The 16795-nt window shown below is 43.8% G+C and overlaps 1 protein-coding gene across 1 annotated transcript in view; it reads left to right on the top strand.

Moving 5' to 3' along the window:
• The window catches only part of TRAF1 (TNF receptor-associated factor 1), a 31881-nt gene extending 20536 nt beyond the window's left edge, over positions 1 to 11345 (top strand). Inside the window, exons 6-12 of the mRNA XM_009892347.1 lie at positions 1191 to 1289; positions 2905 to 3066; positions 7311 to 7376; positions 8076 to 8513; positions 9053 to 9230; positions 9820 to 9968; positions 11130 to 11345. Coding sequence (XP_009890649.1) covers positions 1191 to 1289; positions 2905 to 3066; positions 7311 to 7376; positions 8076 to 8513; positions 9053 to 9230; positions 9820 to 9968; positions 11130 to 11345 — 1308 coding nt within the window. The remainder of the gene's footprint in view (positions 1 to 1190; positions 1290 to 2904; positions 3067 to 7310; positions 7377 to 8075; positions 8514 to 9052; positions 9231 to 9819; positions 9969 to 11129) is intronic.
• Positions 11346 to 16795: the final 5450 nt, after the last annotated feature.

Here is a 16795-nt window from a genome sequence, read left to right as displayed (position 1 = left end):
GATGGAGCCAGATGTGCTTTGTACAGCCTACGTGATTATTTTTTAATTCCTTGTTTGTGGAGTTGTTTGCAATTTGTGTGCAAAGTTCTGGACTTTGCTTGCAGGTTGAGATTAGGAAATGAGTTTCTATGAGACTGCATATAGAAATGTATCTCGTTGTTACCATTCATAGAATTGACTGTGCTTCTTTTGTGTGATTTACTATGACAAATGTAGGTAAGTAAAAATGTCTTGTATCTAGATTTAAAAAAAGAACAATCAGGAATGTTGATTCTGATTATTTTGTTTGCTTATTTTTTTAGCTTGTGTAGAATTTCAGTAACTTTATGGAAATGCGGGCATCATTTGTAAATACTTTCCTCCCTCTCTTTGTAAAGTTCATCCCTCCAGTTCTTGCCTTACTCTGTGTTGTTACATGGGAAATCTGCAGTCCTCTGTGTTGTGTACTTACCAACAGAGTTATCTAAAAACATGCCCTTAACTTTAGTAGGGCTCGTTCTTGTGTCAGTGTACCTATTCCGATTGTGCAAGATGTAATCTTAAAAGTGTGTGGTGTTTCATAATTTACATAATAATAGTACAATTTTTCATGGTTAACATAATAAAAAAAAATCTATGTAGTACAAAAAAAACCCCCACTGACATATGGTTTATATTTCTTTAGTACTCAGTGCCATACTAAATGGAAACAGCCATGGTCGGAGAAATGTACTCTCACTGCAGAACAGTCTCAAGTCCTCTCTGCAGCACGTTTAGGAGGTGTTAATGACCCCAATAATGAAATGCATTCATTAAGAGTGGCACATGGCAGCACCCTATAGTTTGGGTCCTGTCAGCACATTCATTGCATGTGACATATTTCAGGCTTCTGTGAAAAGAAACTTCACATAATAGCTGTAGTCGGCTAGCCGTATTTTCAGTAAATTTATATCACATCAAATAGTTTATTTTTGAACCGTAAGAAAGAAATGACTTAATAATTATTTGGGCTTCTAATACACTAAGTGTAACTTGCTAGGTTAGAGAGTCTTACGGCAATTCATTTAAATGTATAGTACTATAAATGAAAAAAAAAAAAGGGATATGTCAAGAGCTGAAATTTTGACACAGTTGCCTTATTCCTCTGTCAAAAATGCATGCTGGAGTACTTTCTGACCAGTGTTTTTTTCTTTACTCTGTTTACTTTCCAGGCTTTTGGTGATGCTGCCATTAATAAAGAGATTTCTGAACTCAAAGTACACTGTGTGACCCTTGGATGCAGTTGGTCTGGTATCATGAAAAATTTTGAAGTATGTTTAAAGGCAGTTTATTTAAATTAACATGCACTCTTATTTGAATGAGGACAGAAAGACAATGAAGCTAGGTTCTCAGCAAACACAAATAAATGCAATGTCATTAGAATCAGCAAAGGTGTCATGATTTATACCAACAGAGTGTCTAAAAACATGCCATTAACTTTAGTAGGGCTTTGACCAAATCCAGAACATCCTGAATGACTATGAAATTTATGTTGCACAAATTTACATCAACTATGATTTTCTTTTTCCAGTGGGCTTACTTATTATTTAGATGCAAGGATGCTACAAGTAGGTTTTGACAGCCCAGAATACTTTAGTCTCCAGGACTTTGTTATGGGCAATATCCTTAGTATGTTTTTATAGGAGAAATAATTTCCTCCTGCATAAATTACTCCTAACGATTGAATGTGTTCATCACTTTTTTCAAACTGATGTGAAGTGCCCTAGGTAAAATATTTAAACGGGTGAGATCTGTGAATCTGCCATGCAAATTAGAATAATGAAAAAATGCAGATAATTCTGATACTAAAGCTGATACTATTTTGGACCCCTGGTGTAGGAACAGAGGGTCTTCCTGCATTTGTAACAGGGAGTCTGCTATGTACCTTGTGTGACTGTGTATCTGATAGGCATCTGAGGTGCTGCTGCCTTTTCTTTGCTAGTTTTGCACGAATTTTCTGTTTGAGTGTATTCCTCTTTAAGGAAGAATCTACCCGGTTTGCTTAGCTTCATAGTTTAGAGAATTGGAGCCCCTCTCAGCATGAATACGTGGCAAAATTGATTTGAGAGTTGGGCGTGTGATTCAAATTGGCATTTCTGAGCCTGTTCTGTAGGGGACAGTCATCTCCCTTTAAAGACAAAATCAGTTGTGACACAGTGCCTACAGAAGCTTCGGTAAAAAAGAGGTCAGAGGAAATGGTTTTTATTGAAATACTGTGTTATTAAGAATCTGAAAGTAGACCTGTTAGATGTAGTCATGAAAGAAGTAATGCCAATATTTTCCCTTGTTGAGATGAGAGGATGCAAATAATGAAAAGGAAAGGTTTTAAAAGTTATTTTGAATATAATTAAGGGTTGTGTCCTTATAGTTGCACAGAAGGTGTCAGATGTCCATTGTTTTATGCTATGCAGAGATGGCAGCAGGCAAACCACGTTCATCCTACCAGCCAGAGCAGAATGGTTTCAGTGCTCAAACTCCCCCCACAAACCCCACCAAAAAAACCCGAAACCACCCCAACCAAAAAAACAACCCCCCCCAAAAAAACCCAGGCTAAAAGTTAGGGATCCTCTAAGACAAGACAAAAAGCTGGGACCAGGATCATGTTATTTTCAAACAAAAGCACTAGAGACAGCTCAAGGGAGAGCTCATGTTTAAATTTATCAAAAGTTGGTTGTTGTTGTTGTTTTTTTAAGTTAAGAATTAACAAAAAAGCCCCAGTAAAGTTGGTGAATTTTTCACCAGTAATCTCAGTAACATTGTGGAGTGGGACTTTACGTAAGCTTAGCAGAAATGCAAAGCAAGTATTTAGGCTGGCAGAATGAGGATTATTTGTAGATTAATGCGTGTCTGCAGTTTACATTGTGCTTTATAACTTTTTACTTCCAGGAGCATCAGAGTTTATGTGAATATGCTTTAATCCCTTGTCACACTGGTTGTGGACACATGGTGATGAGAAAGAAACTTGCAGATCATTTGGAAAATGGATGTGTTAATAATGTGACAATGTGTCAGAAGTGTAAGCGGAGCTTATCCAGTAGTGAATACCAAGTAAGAGCATTTCTCTGTTTCAAATGAGGGCTTTATATTAATGGCTTAAATAATCTATCATGACATTTTTCATCCTGATTTCATGAATGCTCGTGCACTTGGAGAATATTTAGTTTTCCTGAGTTTGCTAATTTTGCCGTGCATGTGTTGGAGGGAAAGATAAGCTGTATTTGATAGTCTGCTTGTGATGTTACAACAGAGAGGGAAATATCTGTGTCCTCATCCAGGACTCGAGCAGCCCATGTTCTAGCTCCTGTCTCAAAGCGTGTGTCCCAGTATGAGGTAGGAAAGAAGCAAAAGAACACAGGCAGCGGCAGGGAAGAGATCTTGAAAGTGGCTGGAGTTTTACTCAAACTAAAACTGCCCCAAAATTTGTCAGGCAGGCTTTTGTCTGATAGTATATGTGCCAGATATAACTCTCCAAATGAGCAGCAGTGTCCCTACAGACCAGGAAGAGCATACTCTGAGTCTGCCAAAAATTTCTCAATGACTATTTAAACATATTTAATTTATATTTTTTATGTTTAACTTGTATTTCCCACTGTTGTGACAGGGACTTGCAAAATGTATGTGTGTATGCCCTGTATCTATGCAGGGTAACACTGTCCCCAGCATTTGCTCAAAATCCTCTTCAAAACCGCCTTTTTTTTTAACACAAGAATGTAGTTGATCATCAAACTTTGAAATTTGTTACTGATTTGCAGATTTTAAGTGCCTTTATACATTAATTTTATCTTATTTTTACTCATTATTTTTACCCATTTTTGTAGATGCAGCACAGTACAAATTCTGGGAGTGGTCTGAGGGCATGAAGTGAGCTAGTAGAAACTCTTCCATGTTGCTGAAGGAGGAAATGGTGTGGTGGGGCAGATGAAAAGTGGTAGAAAATCAGCTGTTCTTGTACGAAGAGATTGCCGAAGATACAGCTTCAGGGGCACACTTCTCAGCCTCATGATGGAAGGGCATCGTCTGTTGTTTACATTTTGTGGTTAAAAGCTCCTGGAGCAAAGCAATAGCGGCATGAATGAGAGATGCCCTATGCCTGCTAACACCGTTATGTGTCTTTTGGTTTGAAAGCTCTGAGAACAACCCCACCTAAATTCTGACCCTGCGGGCTCTGTTGTCACAGAAAGTGCTGCTGGGGTGACACTTTTTTGGGGTGTAGCCGAATGAATATTGTTCCCTCCAGATGATTTAAAGAGAATAATTGCCAGCCTTGGAGTTTTGTCATGGAATAGTGATGTAAGACCGACATGGCAGGAAGGTTGTGAATATCTCAAAAATGTAGCCTGAAGTAAGTAGTAGTGGATAGCTTTGTGTGTCGTAACTGTCACAAGTTTATGCCTTTCCGAATACTGAGCTGTAAGATTTACTCAGCATGGGGGTAACAGTCCCTCTGGGGTAAGAAGGAGGCGCTCTTGCTAAAACGTGCTTCTTGGGAAGCTTTTGCATGTGCTCTTCATATCTTGCTAACTCTTACAGAGAGAGAGAGAAGAATATCTGGACCCAGACACGTTTTACCAGGGCTAAATCCAGTGTTTCAGACAGACCGTAAATACCAGAAGGTGGCAACGCTTAATCCCTTTCAGCCTTCTGTAAGTGCAGTAGGCAGGCTGGGGAAGAAACCTGAGCTGCCAGAGCGTTCCCTGAGCACCTTTCTCTGTTCAGAGGTCTGTGATACCGCAGATCCACCTCAGCGGGCTTCGTTTTCCTGCAGTAAAGAACTGTTTTCCTCCCACACTTTCCGGTTAGCTATCATCTAATTAATTTTTTGGTTAGGAAACCGTGGCAACCCAGCAGGGGATTGGCCTTGAGATGTTGATTTTTCTCTGCCCGCCTTAGTATTTGTAAAATTGGAATTTTGCTGGTTACGTGATCTGCTTCATTAAATTTGCAGTTACGTGGCATATGCATTTTGATTATTTGTGTGTATCCCATGTATCCACAATCTTCTGGGAGCACACAGTAAGTTTTGGGCACTGCTGTGGTGCTCTCTGTCTTAGCCAATCAATTATTGGTCTTGTGATTTTTGCATTTCCGCATTTTAAAGAAACTTCTTACCAGCCCCTCTCCCCCTCAAGAAATCAGCAATCTGAAGGAGTCAAATAGCAGAAAGGAATAAAATAAAGGCATACTTTGTGCAATAGCTAAGATACAGAGTATTAAAAATGAGTTAGAGAGTGAGAAAAACCTATGGCTATATTTCTCAAGATCGAAAGAGAAACCTTGGGACTCTGCAGGGGAGACTTGAGGGTTGCTGCAATGGCTTTATCAAAAAATTTCTAGACTGCTATATGAAATGTACTGGCATGCAAAGGCATTTATAAAGATTAAATATAGCCCCCCTGAACAGTATGAATGGGAAGCTGACAGCTGCTGTGTTAAATACACATATTACAGTTGTATGAACCAATGGCAGGAGGATTACTTTACCCTTCTTGGAGCCAGAAATGGCAGGAAGTCTCCTGTTAGTGGTAATGCGTTTTGCATTAGCACATCATGATGGAAAATTTGGATTCCAGCCTTCAAAATGTTAATAAGCAGGATGCAAGAAGGATCTGCACATTAAGCAAACTATATGGAGTCACTTCTAGAAGAGTTTATATTTGGGTTTCCTGTATATTTGCTTTCTGTTCTGTAATCCACCTGCATGTCATCGCATATGTATGTGTGTGTACATATGTGCGTGTGTGTGCGCGCACATAACTGGCTTGAACTGGGCAAGACTTGTACATTGCCAATCTTATATCGAATTTCCCAGGGTGACTTGCAAAGCATCTGTAAGTAGTTTCCAAAAGCTTTGGGCCCCACAAGCAAAAGATCACACTTTGTACTTCCACTTCACAGGTATTGCATCTGGAGATGCGTCACCAAACACGCCTGTTAGGCTGAGAAGAAGAGTAATCAGCTTAGAGGCTGAGCTTGAGAAACCTCTGAGTCTGCAATTCATTGTACAGGGGACAGCAGAACCCACTTTTAGCAGATGTGCTTTAGTCCTAAATTTCTGAGCATTATTTCCTCTAAAAAGAAGCCAGAGAACTCTGCAGCCTATTGCGTAGTGAGGCCCAGAGTGGGCAGTCTCTGGACAGGGGTACAGGATTTTGCGCCGTGTGTTGTGGAGCTCATAGTGCTCCTGGGGAAGTTACCTTTCCTTCCTTTACTCTTCCTTAAATCCACACCTTCCAGGAAGAAAGCAGGAAACTTATTGTAAGCTTTTTCTTCCATAACACAGAGTTTCTTGTAGAAAAGCTTCCCAAATCCCTAGGTTTCTGTAAAATGGGAATAGCATTCCCAAACACAGGCTTTGTTTCAAAGAAAGATGCTTAATGATTTTAATAATGTACTGAATTCTTTCCTTCTGTTTTAATGACAGGAACATTCATGTGAAGGCAGTTTATGTAAGGAACAGAAACGTGTGCAAACAGAAACACCATCAAAGGAAAATGTGGGTAAAAGATGGGTGAATGCAATACAGCTTTATTTCAATTCATAAAAGTATCACTTGTTCATTTAGATTAAATGAACATCTGAGAACATCTTCAGATATGGCAGTGTATTTGGGCGCTTTTTACATCCCAACATAGCTCTGCTGACTACCTTCTCTTCCCTGCTCCCACAATTACTTTAGTAAATTATCTTCTCAATTAATCTTACAAAAATGGGGAAAAGGTTTTTTTTCCTTTCAAATATTCATGGAGACCCACATTAGCAAAAGAAGAACATGCTGTGTAGCAGCATATTTGAAGAGACATGCTTTTGGTTGTGAAGGGGACTAAATTTGAATGTCACTTAGAGCATTTGGTCTGATAGATCCATTCATTCCCAGGATGCGCGGTACGACACAGCTCTTCTGTGCGTTCTCAAAGAGCAGGCAGAGAGCGGGAGAGGCTGTGTGCGTGGTGTTACCCACTGTGGTGGGCCACTGTGCTTATTGGCAGTTTATTTATGAGTTGTTACTAGGGGATCACTGTGGTTTGTTAAATTATGTTGTATCATTATGGAGTCTGTTAGATGGACACTTAACTGTCAGGCTGCGTGCAAGAAATTTGCAATCAACCACACTCTTGGCTGATTCACTAATGAATTTTCAAAGCTGGTTGGACATTGTAACCTGTGGTAATGCCTTGACTTGAATTAACCTGAGTTATAGCTGCTGGGTTTGTGGCCTAGTTGTTCGTAGGTACATGGAAGAATCCCTTTCAATTGGTATTTGATTATTTTCTTTCCCTTTTTTTTCCCAACAGAACCTCTCTACACCCTTAATCAACAAGGACGGATGTCGTTTTTCTGAAGTCGGCTGTTCGTTTAGGGTGAGTGAAGTGGCACACTGTGCCTTTGGTCTCGCCAGCCTCTGTGTTCAAGGTAGCAGGCCTTGATTTCAATATATCTTTAAGAAAAGAGGAAGTCTGCCCGCTTGCAGTAGATCAGCAGAGGTGATGTTGGAACTGCCATGGTTACACAGCATGGGTAAGGTGCAGTTCAGCCTGTGATACTCTTTATCTGGCACTGTGCATTCACTTCAGATAAAAATAGGTGTTTGTTACAATTCTGCTGGTTTATCAGTTATGCTGTTCTACTGTTTTGGATATTCCCTTCAGGGTAATACGTCTCAAAACAGTAATGGGGCTTCTTTGCATTTCAGTTGGCATCTGTTGCCTTGTCTCATCTTTTGTGCACAGTATATGTGTTAAATATTGGCTTATTTGGGAATCTGGCTGGGACTCTGCCTGGCCTCTTGTTTAACACAGAAATTGTAGACAGTTGTTTTCTTTATACGTAGCATGTGTACACATGTGAACACGTAGCCTAAACTGATCGTTGGAGGGCTGGTTGGTTTTCCTCTCTCCGTGTCTCCTCTGAGAGTCAGCTGCTGCGTAGCTGGACCTGTGTCTCACAGCTTTTCCATCCCTGTCTCTCCCAAGAAGTTGAAGGGAACGTTGCTTGATTTGGCCCCAGGCCAATTCTGGCAGTTGTTTGGAAAGTGTATTGACAGTGTTGTCTTCTTACAGGGAAGCAAAGAGAAGATAAAGGAGCATGAGAAAACTGCAGTTGGGGCCCACATGCTGCTTCTGCTGCAGCACATAAAGCAACTGAAGGCAAGCTTGAGTGCTGCTGCCAAAGCTGCAAACGGTTTCATCCCACAGTCAGAGCTGAATGTGAATGGCGCAGGAAAAAGCATCTCTGATCTGCAGATCCCGGGGGGGCTGGAAAGCAATGGGGATCTGGAAGTAGACTGTTTTCCTGGATCTTCTGTTTCTGAAGATGAATCTGTTCTGCAACAACTTGTGAGGGAGAAAGTGATTTCTGAGCTAGAAAATAAGCTGCACGTATTTGAGAATATCGTGGCAGTGCTCAATAAAGAGGTGGAGACCTCTAATTTGGAAATCACAGCCTTTCGGAGACAGAGTGAACTCGATCAAAATATAATACGAGGCCTGGAACTGAAGGTAGATAGTTACGATAAGCATTGTCTGGTGCTTGTTCTATAGATAACAAATATTTACATGTATCAGAGAGAGGTGGTGTAGAGATCAGGACAGGGATGGGAACAGGAATTTGAGCTGTGAAGTGTTAAGTTCTGGACCCATCTACAAGATTCTTTTGTTGTTTTGGATAAATTGTCAAATGGGGATCTCTTAATATTTCTTATCTAAATCTGTGTTTAGATACCTGGATAGTCCTGAGAGTTTTAAATGTTCAGAATTTCATAGAATCATCAATCAGAATTTGCCATGATCAGACTGTGTTCAAGCAAGACAGTAGTTTAATTGACAGATCCTCTTAAAGCAGCGTTATGCCTGGAGGACCAAACAACCATCTACAACAACAACCAGTTTTTTGCCTTATGTGCTGATATATAACTGTCACTTGAAACAAAATCAAGGGAGACTCTCCAGAACATGATGTCTCCAGAACGATTCTGCCATTTCTGCAGCATGACAGCCTGGAGAGGGGTGTTGACTGAAAACTGATTTGTTTTTTCTAGGTTGCAGAGTTGCACCGGTGCCTGACGCAGAAGGATGCAGGCCTGAGCAGTCTTCATAAGAGTCTTCTGTTCTCTGAGCAAGCTTCCTACGATGGGGTCTTTCTGTGGAAAATAACGGATGTTGGCAGGAAGTTACAAGACTCTGTGACTGGAAGAACAGTCAGTTTGTATTCACCAGGTAAAACAAGACATATACGTGTGTTAGCAAAACCCAGTCCTTTAGAAAACCTACCGATTTCTCTAGAACGGTGCTTCTTCCTGCTCATGTGGACAGGAGGTCCTTTAAAATAGCTCCTTAAACTAAGATGCTGTTTATGCAAAGGCTTCATGCTCTCCTGCCTGCAATTCAGGGCAGGTGTGATGTGCTTATCCAGAGAGTTGTGTTCTGTTCTGGGCTTTCATTTTGCAATTTGCCCTCTGCCGCAGCTACTTGCAGTGACATCTGCTGGATCTGTCTCGTCTAACCCACGGCTGGGTGCTTATGGTACCGAATGGCTTTCTGCGGCAGTTATCTCCCATGCGACAAGTAATTTGATTAGGTAAAATATGCTTGTGTGGCTAATAACAGGTAGTTTTCATGGAGGCGTGAGGCACTAAAAGTATTCTAACCACTGGATTTTCATTGCTTATAATCTTCAGGGTGTACTGATTTGTCTTCTCATCTCTGTGATAGCAAAACACGTCATACATCTTTTCCCGTATGTCAGAAGATTTGTTATGTCTTTTTTTCAAAGGAGGCTTTACTAATGAAGAGTTCTGATTTTCAGCTTTCTACACTGCGAAGTATGGCTACAAGGTCTGTCTGAGGGTTTATCTGAATGGGGATGGGACAGGAAAGGGAACCCACGTGTCCCTGTTCTTTGTTGTCATGAAAGGAGACTACGATGCTCTGCTCCCGTGGCCTTTCAGGCACAAGGTAAGAAGGGCAACCTTTTCGGTTCTGATTCTGGCATAAACCCTCCGCTTCTCCCAGTGAACACAAGAGGACTTTTTCTCTGGAGTTTAGTGGAAGTTGGAGTGTTTTCCCATTTTCCTCTCTGATGGCTATTAGCCATACCCAAATCTTGTGTAGTAATTTGTCTCTGAAGGGAGTGATTTGCACCCAGGGAAAGCTGCTCTTACTGAGATTCCATTCTTTGCCTTGTAGGATTTTCAAGCCCCAGAATACCGGTGTTTGGTATCTCCCAACCTGTGTCCACCTGGGCTAAAGCCAGAGACACATTTTCTCCTGGCTCTTGCTATACATAGATAACAGCAGTTTTTGAGGGAATTATGATTTGCTGTCTGAAGCACAGGTGTCAGAAACGGGAGGTTAGAGTTCTACTTACAAATGTGCCATAGATGTCTTATGTGATCCTGATCTTATTTTTTCTCATTTTATAAGTGTAACCTGATAATGGCAACAATGGTTAGAAAAGCAGTGAAAGTACGCGCAGGGCTCTGATCTCTGTTCTCACACTTGCATTCATGTGGTAATAATTCCGTAAACCTTTCACATAAATAGCCACACTACCATTTGGCGGCCAAAAAAAAAAAGAAAGCAAAGTTCCCAATCCTTACTGTACTAAAAATTATTACATACATTTCATATTTAAAGCTAAATAACAGTGAGTTAGTAATAGTGGTAATGAGATGGGGAGATTCTATACTGATATTTAGGTTGTGTCTTTTACATATTTGCGTACAGGCAACTGAGCTGTTTCTTTTAATTCCAAACCCCAATAACAGAATGAATGTAATGGCTGTAACCAAACTCCGGGTTTGTTTAAGTTGTCAGGAGAGAGAGGAAAAAGTCTTTGGACTCTGCAGTTCTGTACCAAGAAATAATTGCTTACTTTATTTTATTTAATTTTATTTTATGGGTAGCAAAGTTTTAAATACTTCATCTGGGAACTGTTAGAATCTCCCTTGTTCACGTTAACTGAACTTGCAGGTTGTGAAACATTCACTATAATTTGTACTTAATTATCGACAGAGAATCCAGCTGCTTTTGCTGCATGTTTGCACTTCTGTCTCTAATATTTTCTGGTTTATTTTTCCATTCAATAGCTCATCATTGCTGCATTCTGTTTTTCAGGTTACGTTTATGTTGCTTGACCAAAATAACAGGGAACATATTATTGATGCATTTCGCCCAGACTTGACTTCTGCTTCATTTCAGAGACCAGTGAATGACATGAATGTTGCGAGTGGCTGTCCCATGTTCCTCCCTCTGTCCAAATTACAGTCACCTAAATATGCCTATGTGAAAGAAGACACGCTTTTCCTTAAATGTATTATAGAAACAAATTAGTAAATCTTGAAATGTGAGTGTCTGGTAAATCACCCACTGAATTTCATTAGTTTACAAGAAAAAAAAAACCAACATCAGCTTGAGACCTTGTATTAGTTTTCACGTGCGCACAAAATCCAGAGAGCCTCAGCCTGTGCTCCGCTGAATCCGTTCACGTCAGCCGCAGAGCTGCCTGCTGGAGTTAGCTGCCGCTGGGCACGCCGAGCGCTTCCACCAGTGCCCCGCCGAGTGTGCTATTGCAAATGAAAACTGTGATTATTTCATCGAAACAGCCGATACTCCCGGTTTAGATGTAGTTTCCAGTCACCCCTCTCCCCTCGCAGATGCACTTGTGGAAAAGGCGCTGTTCTTCCCGCGCCCTGTCCGCTGCGGGGGCCGTTCTGCCTGGGCGGCCGGCAGGGACTGCGGCCCCAGCTGCCTTCGAGCGCCCTGGGGTTTGTAGGTTTCTGGGATGCGAGGGGTGAAGCCGAGCTTTCCCCAGCCTCCGGCAGCGCCGCAGCGTGCGGCTCCCTTTCCCGGGAGGTACGGAGCGAGCACCTGTCGGACCGCGCTGGCTGCCAGCCCTGATGTGGGATTTTGGCTCTTCCCCCAGGAGGGACAAGGGCAGATTCCTTCCCCCGAGGCACCCATCGGGTGTCTCTGTTTGTGCTTATTGATGACCTTGAAAGCAGAGAGTTGTGGATTGCATTTGTTGCTTGAATTCCCTGTACTGGATGTTTTATTTCTTGCTATTTATTTTAGACCTATATTTATGTGCTCTGTAAAGAGATGTGCTGTTGAGAGATGACCAGATTACACTGTGCCTTGGGGAAATTACCTCTTGTATTTCCAAAAGAGTCACTTGACTTTCCCATTTCAGACAGGGAGCTCTGAGGGTTGTTAACCCCGGGAAGTCTGGAGCTGCCAGTCCAAGCAGTGCCAAGGGCCCCTCGGGAGCTTTGTTTTGAAGTGTTCGGTCACTTTCTGAACCTTCAAGGCAAGTGACTTATTAGAAAATATTGATTTTTTTTTTTTCTTGCTTAATTCTTTTTATGTGCTCTGATGTTTAAGTCTTTTCACGTGCTAAAATAGAAGTAACTACTAGAAATGTTTTTGTCTTTTTTTAAATAGAGGTAAGGAATGATTTTTTATTTTTTTTTAATAAGCAAGTCAAGCTTGGGAATGTCTGGATGTTTGCAAAGTTCAAATGCTGTGTCTTATCCCCAAACAGCAGCAAGCCTTCCTCTCTTCGCTCCCTGCTTAACGACCGTTTGACGGAATCAGTGGAGCTGAGCTTGGGTTTGCCGCAGCAGTTTCTGAACTCCCGGCAAACCCAGCGCGGTGCGGGTTGCTTGTGCCGGGCTGCGAGCTGTTCCGCGGGACGGGGGGCTGCAGCGTACAGACCCCCAGGCCTGATCCTGCAGACAGGGACCGGTGTGTATTCGAAGGCTTTTATGCGATTCTTTCATTCATTTTTCCCTTTGCAATATTTCCCATGTCTCAATTGAAAGCACAAAGCTGACAGACAATGTTGTGCCCGCTGTGTGAGAAGGGAGAGGAGAAACTGTTTGTCCACTTATATTTTGCAAACCATGGAAACCGCAGCCGTCTCGCAGAGCTGGTGAAATGTCATGTGCTGTGACTAACCCCCAGCCTGTCTGCCGGCGTATGAAGAGATTTTGCCAATCTCTCGTTTCTATCTTGACAGCATCTTTTAAAATAATTAGTTGTGATGAAGTATCAAGTTTCAGAAAAACCCCATAAACAACTAACAAAGCTTCTTTGGGAAAGAACTGGATATTTTTTGCCATCACACACAGAGTCTGTCTCTCTCTCTCAGTGTCTTTTTCTCTCTTCCATGTTTAAAATGTTCTTTCAGGGACAGAAATTTATTTTTCCAGTAATGTGCCAGGCCCGTAACCGCACTGGAGTAATATGCCTAAAAATATTATGCTTTTCATGGCTGTGTAATTTTGACAAGCGCTGTATTTATTACAATCATTCATATTTTCTTACTATTTATTTCCTAAATAAAGCTCACTAACTTAAAAAAAGGTCGGTGTGTCATCTTCCCTGTAAAATTGAGCAATGGGGACAGGGGTTTGCTATCGAAGGAGCTGAGCGGTGCCGCGGACCTCACTCATTTCTCCAGCAGCAGCACCAGGGAGGTTGAGGCAGCGCGGGGCCCTGACCCGGGGACAACCATCCCTGTCCCGCGGTGCTGCTCCTGCTGACGCTCAGTCGAGCGCGTGGGACGAAGTGCGTTCCCTGTGGTCCTGCAGGACATCGGTGGAAACTTCGGGAATGAGCCCTAAAGTGTCCCTCACGTCAGTGCCGTAACAACGGGGTCACTTTTCCATTGCCTCTGGAAGGTGGTGTTTGTATGGAAGACGTAGCACCCAATAGATGGGGTTTTGACATGGAAAATTGAATAAAGGGTTGTACAACCCCAACCCCCCGGTGGTGTCACTGCCCCCGCCAGCCGGGCTCAGCGCACAGGGGGATTTGGGTGCAGGGAGAGGAGCGTGGGCGATGATGGCACGATCCGGCACAGCGAGCGTATTTCCAGAGCTGCTCCTGCAGCCAGAGCGGAGCGGGGGGAGGCGGCAGCTGATCTCACGAGAATTACTGCGGATTAAGACAGTGGTCGGCCCTGCCTGGCTGCCAGGGCACTGGGAGCTGCTCTGTACCTGTGTAAGCTTTCCTTGGTCCTCGCTGGCTGTGCAGCTGCTTTTCCATGTTTGTTTGGTTTTGGTTTTTTTTTTTTAAATTAGCTGATTTTATCATAGCGGGCATTGATTTCCCAGGGCGGCTTGGCTGCCTCTTTGATCCACTGTTACTTTTTTTTGGTATAAAATCCTTTTCCGCATAGAGCTGTTATTTTTTAAAAATAATTAGGAGGGTTTTCCTTGTGTGAGAAAGACAGAGAGAGAAGGTGGGGGAAAATGAGTAAAACCGTGTGTGGGTGAGAGCTGGGAAAAGAGAGAAAGTACGTGGGAGAGAAGATGTGAATATGTGTGTGCGAGAGAGAATATTTATGTGTATGTGTCTGCACCGACGGAAGGAAAAATGTGAGTGCATATGTGCAGGTTGAGAGGTACATCCAGCGGAGAGTGAATGACCTGACGCCTCTGTGCTTTTCTCTCGTGTGATTCTACCAGGAACAATTACACTGAGGTTTTTTTTTTAATCCTGTGCACAGCCGGGATTTCAGCGATGGCAGGAGCCCGGTGTCGCTGCGGGCGCGAGGTCAGATCACACAGAAGCAGCACAAGCTGTGGGGAAGCAGAAGCACCCGCGCCGGCCGAATCCATACCCTGGAAAAAGGATGCGATGAGCCGGGGCTCTCTCCGTCCTGGTGTGACCGATAGCAGTGGGGCAGGACGGGGTGGGCTGGAGACCTCGCTCAGCGCCTCCCTTCTGCAGGGGGGAGCGGGGGGAGCCGGCGAAGCCCTCACCGGGGCGTCCTCCTGGGAGGAGAGGGCTGACGATGGCGGAAGGGACCCGCTTGGTAAAAATCAATTTTAAAAGTTTCTTGGAAAACCTTTAATTCCCATTTTCTTTCTAGCCACGGATTCCCAATGGGGAAATCCCTGAAGGAAGATGTGAAGGAAGCTGAAGGGTTTGCAGGACACTGCGCTCATCATCCCGCAGTGCAGGGCTGGGGCGGAGGTGCCTCTGACTGCTTTGCTGCTAAATCACTGGAGGAGCATCGCATGGAGACAGCTTTTGGGATGACCCAGGCCTGGATGGCAAATGTCTACAAAGGGAGGAAATTTCATTACTGGCCGTGCTTGTGGGGCCAACAGCTCGTTGGTGTAAAGCCATCCCTGGGGCGGGACATAGATGAAGCGTTGCTCGTTTCCAGCAGGTAGCAGAGGTGAGCTGGACTGCCGTGAAACTTGTGAAAGTGAAATGTTTATCGTGAGCTCTGCGTACGTGCAATTGATGGAAGAGTCTTGAGATTACGTGGGGCCCAAAACGGCAGCGAGGAGCCCTGAAGCCACGGGTTCACGCCGCGGGCTGGAGCCCCTGGAGGAGCGTGGTGGGCTGGAGGAGCAGCGCTGGGGCTGGGGCTCACCCTGCCGCCCGAAGAGCAACAGCGAAGACTTGGAGCCGGTCGTTTCTGTGCTGCAGGCTGGGGTGTGGGTTGGGGATGCCCGGCTAGAGGAAAGGGGGAGCAAAACTGCCCTCTCTCGTTGCCCCGAGAAGCTGTGGCTGCCCCATCCCTGGAGGTGTTCAAGGCCAGGTTGGACGGGGCTTGGAGCAACCTGGGCTGGTGGGAGGTGTCCCTGCCCAGGGCAGGGGGTGGACTGGATGGTCTTCAAGGTCCCTTCCAACCCAAACCATTCTATGATTCCATAAATCCCCCAAGGCAAGTGAGGGGCTACCAGAGCCACCCGTGGGGCCATGGCCTGGACTCATGGTGGCACAGGAGGTCCCTGTTGGCACAGCATTGCACCACATAGACACAGCCCAAATTCTTCTGGAGCACTGATAATTACAGTCGCACTAACAGGCATTCGCTTGGGCAGTTCGGTAGCTGGGTCAGCAGGGCAAACATCCCCCGGTAAACACAGATCTTCACTTTCCATTTTTCACTGTTGCCCAGGAACAAAATGGGCTTTTCTTCCTTTCTTCTTGGGGGGATGTCTTTTCTGCGCCGTACTCAGAAACTGCAGACGTGTACATAACATATCTGTGTCAAAATTGTGTAAGGACTCCATTAATATAAAACTTGCACAGCTGTAAGAATACTTACAAGCTCTTCATGTCTTATGCAATTGCATAGAAGCACGCAAAGAAAGTTAAGTTAATAAAAAAGGATATGGATTAAATTCATGCTAAATAAACAATAAAAAGACATGAAACCCAATGCCTAAATGCTCTTCCTTTTAAAGGCACAGCTGGCATAGAACAGCTGAACGTCAGATTTAACGACTCTGATTCGAATTACAACCATACCTTTGTTCGAATATGCCCTTTGGTATATCACTTTTCTCTGAAAGGGCTCGAACCAGAGCTCACTCCCCCTGTGCCGCGGCGCGCGAGGCGCTGCCGGAGCATTACCGCGTCCATGTGGAATGCATTGAGCCGTGGCGCTTTCCAAACACGGGGCTCCGCTGCGGGCTCTGGTGTTCCTGGAACAGGCTCCTGATTTTCATCTCCAAGACCTTCGGCCCCAAAACCCTCTTGATAAGGAAACAGATGACACTTACCGGGAAAGAAGCTGAAATCGGAGTGCTATCAAGATTTTTTTGATCCTGCAAATCATTTCTGTTGCAGAAATGAACAGCCGAAGTGATTTTTTTTTGGTCTGGACCAAATCAAACGATGCAGAAAAATCAAAGAGTTTCAGTGAGCTAAGTCAGGACCGGTTGCTCCGTGTTTAAGGGTTAGGCTGGCAAAGAGTCACGGTGCTTCTGCAGCTGCGATGGTCTAAAATAATCAAGGACAAGGTTTGTAGGGAA

Source organism: Charadrius vociferus, unplaced genomic scaffold, assembly GCF_000708025.1.
Source record: "Charadrius vociferus isolate BGI_N301 unplaced genomic scaffold, ASM70802v2 scaffold549, whole genome shotgun sequence".
Lineage (NCBI taxonomy): Eukaryota > Metazoa > Chordata > Aves > Charadriiformes > Charadriidae > Charadrius > Charadrius vociferus.
The sequence above is the reverse complement of the archived record's forward strand: the minus strand, read 5'-3'. Positions and strand labels throughout refer to the sequence as shown.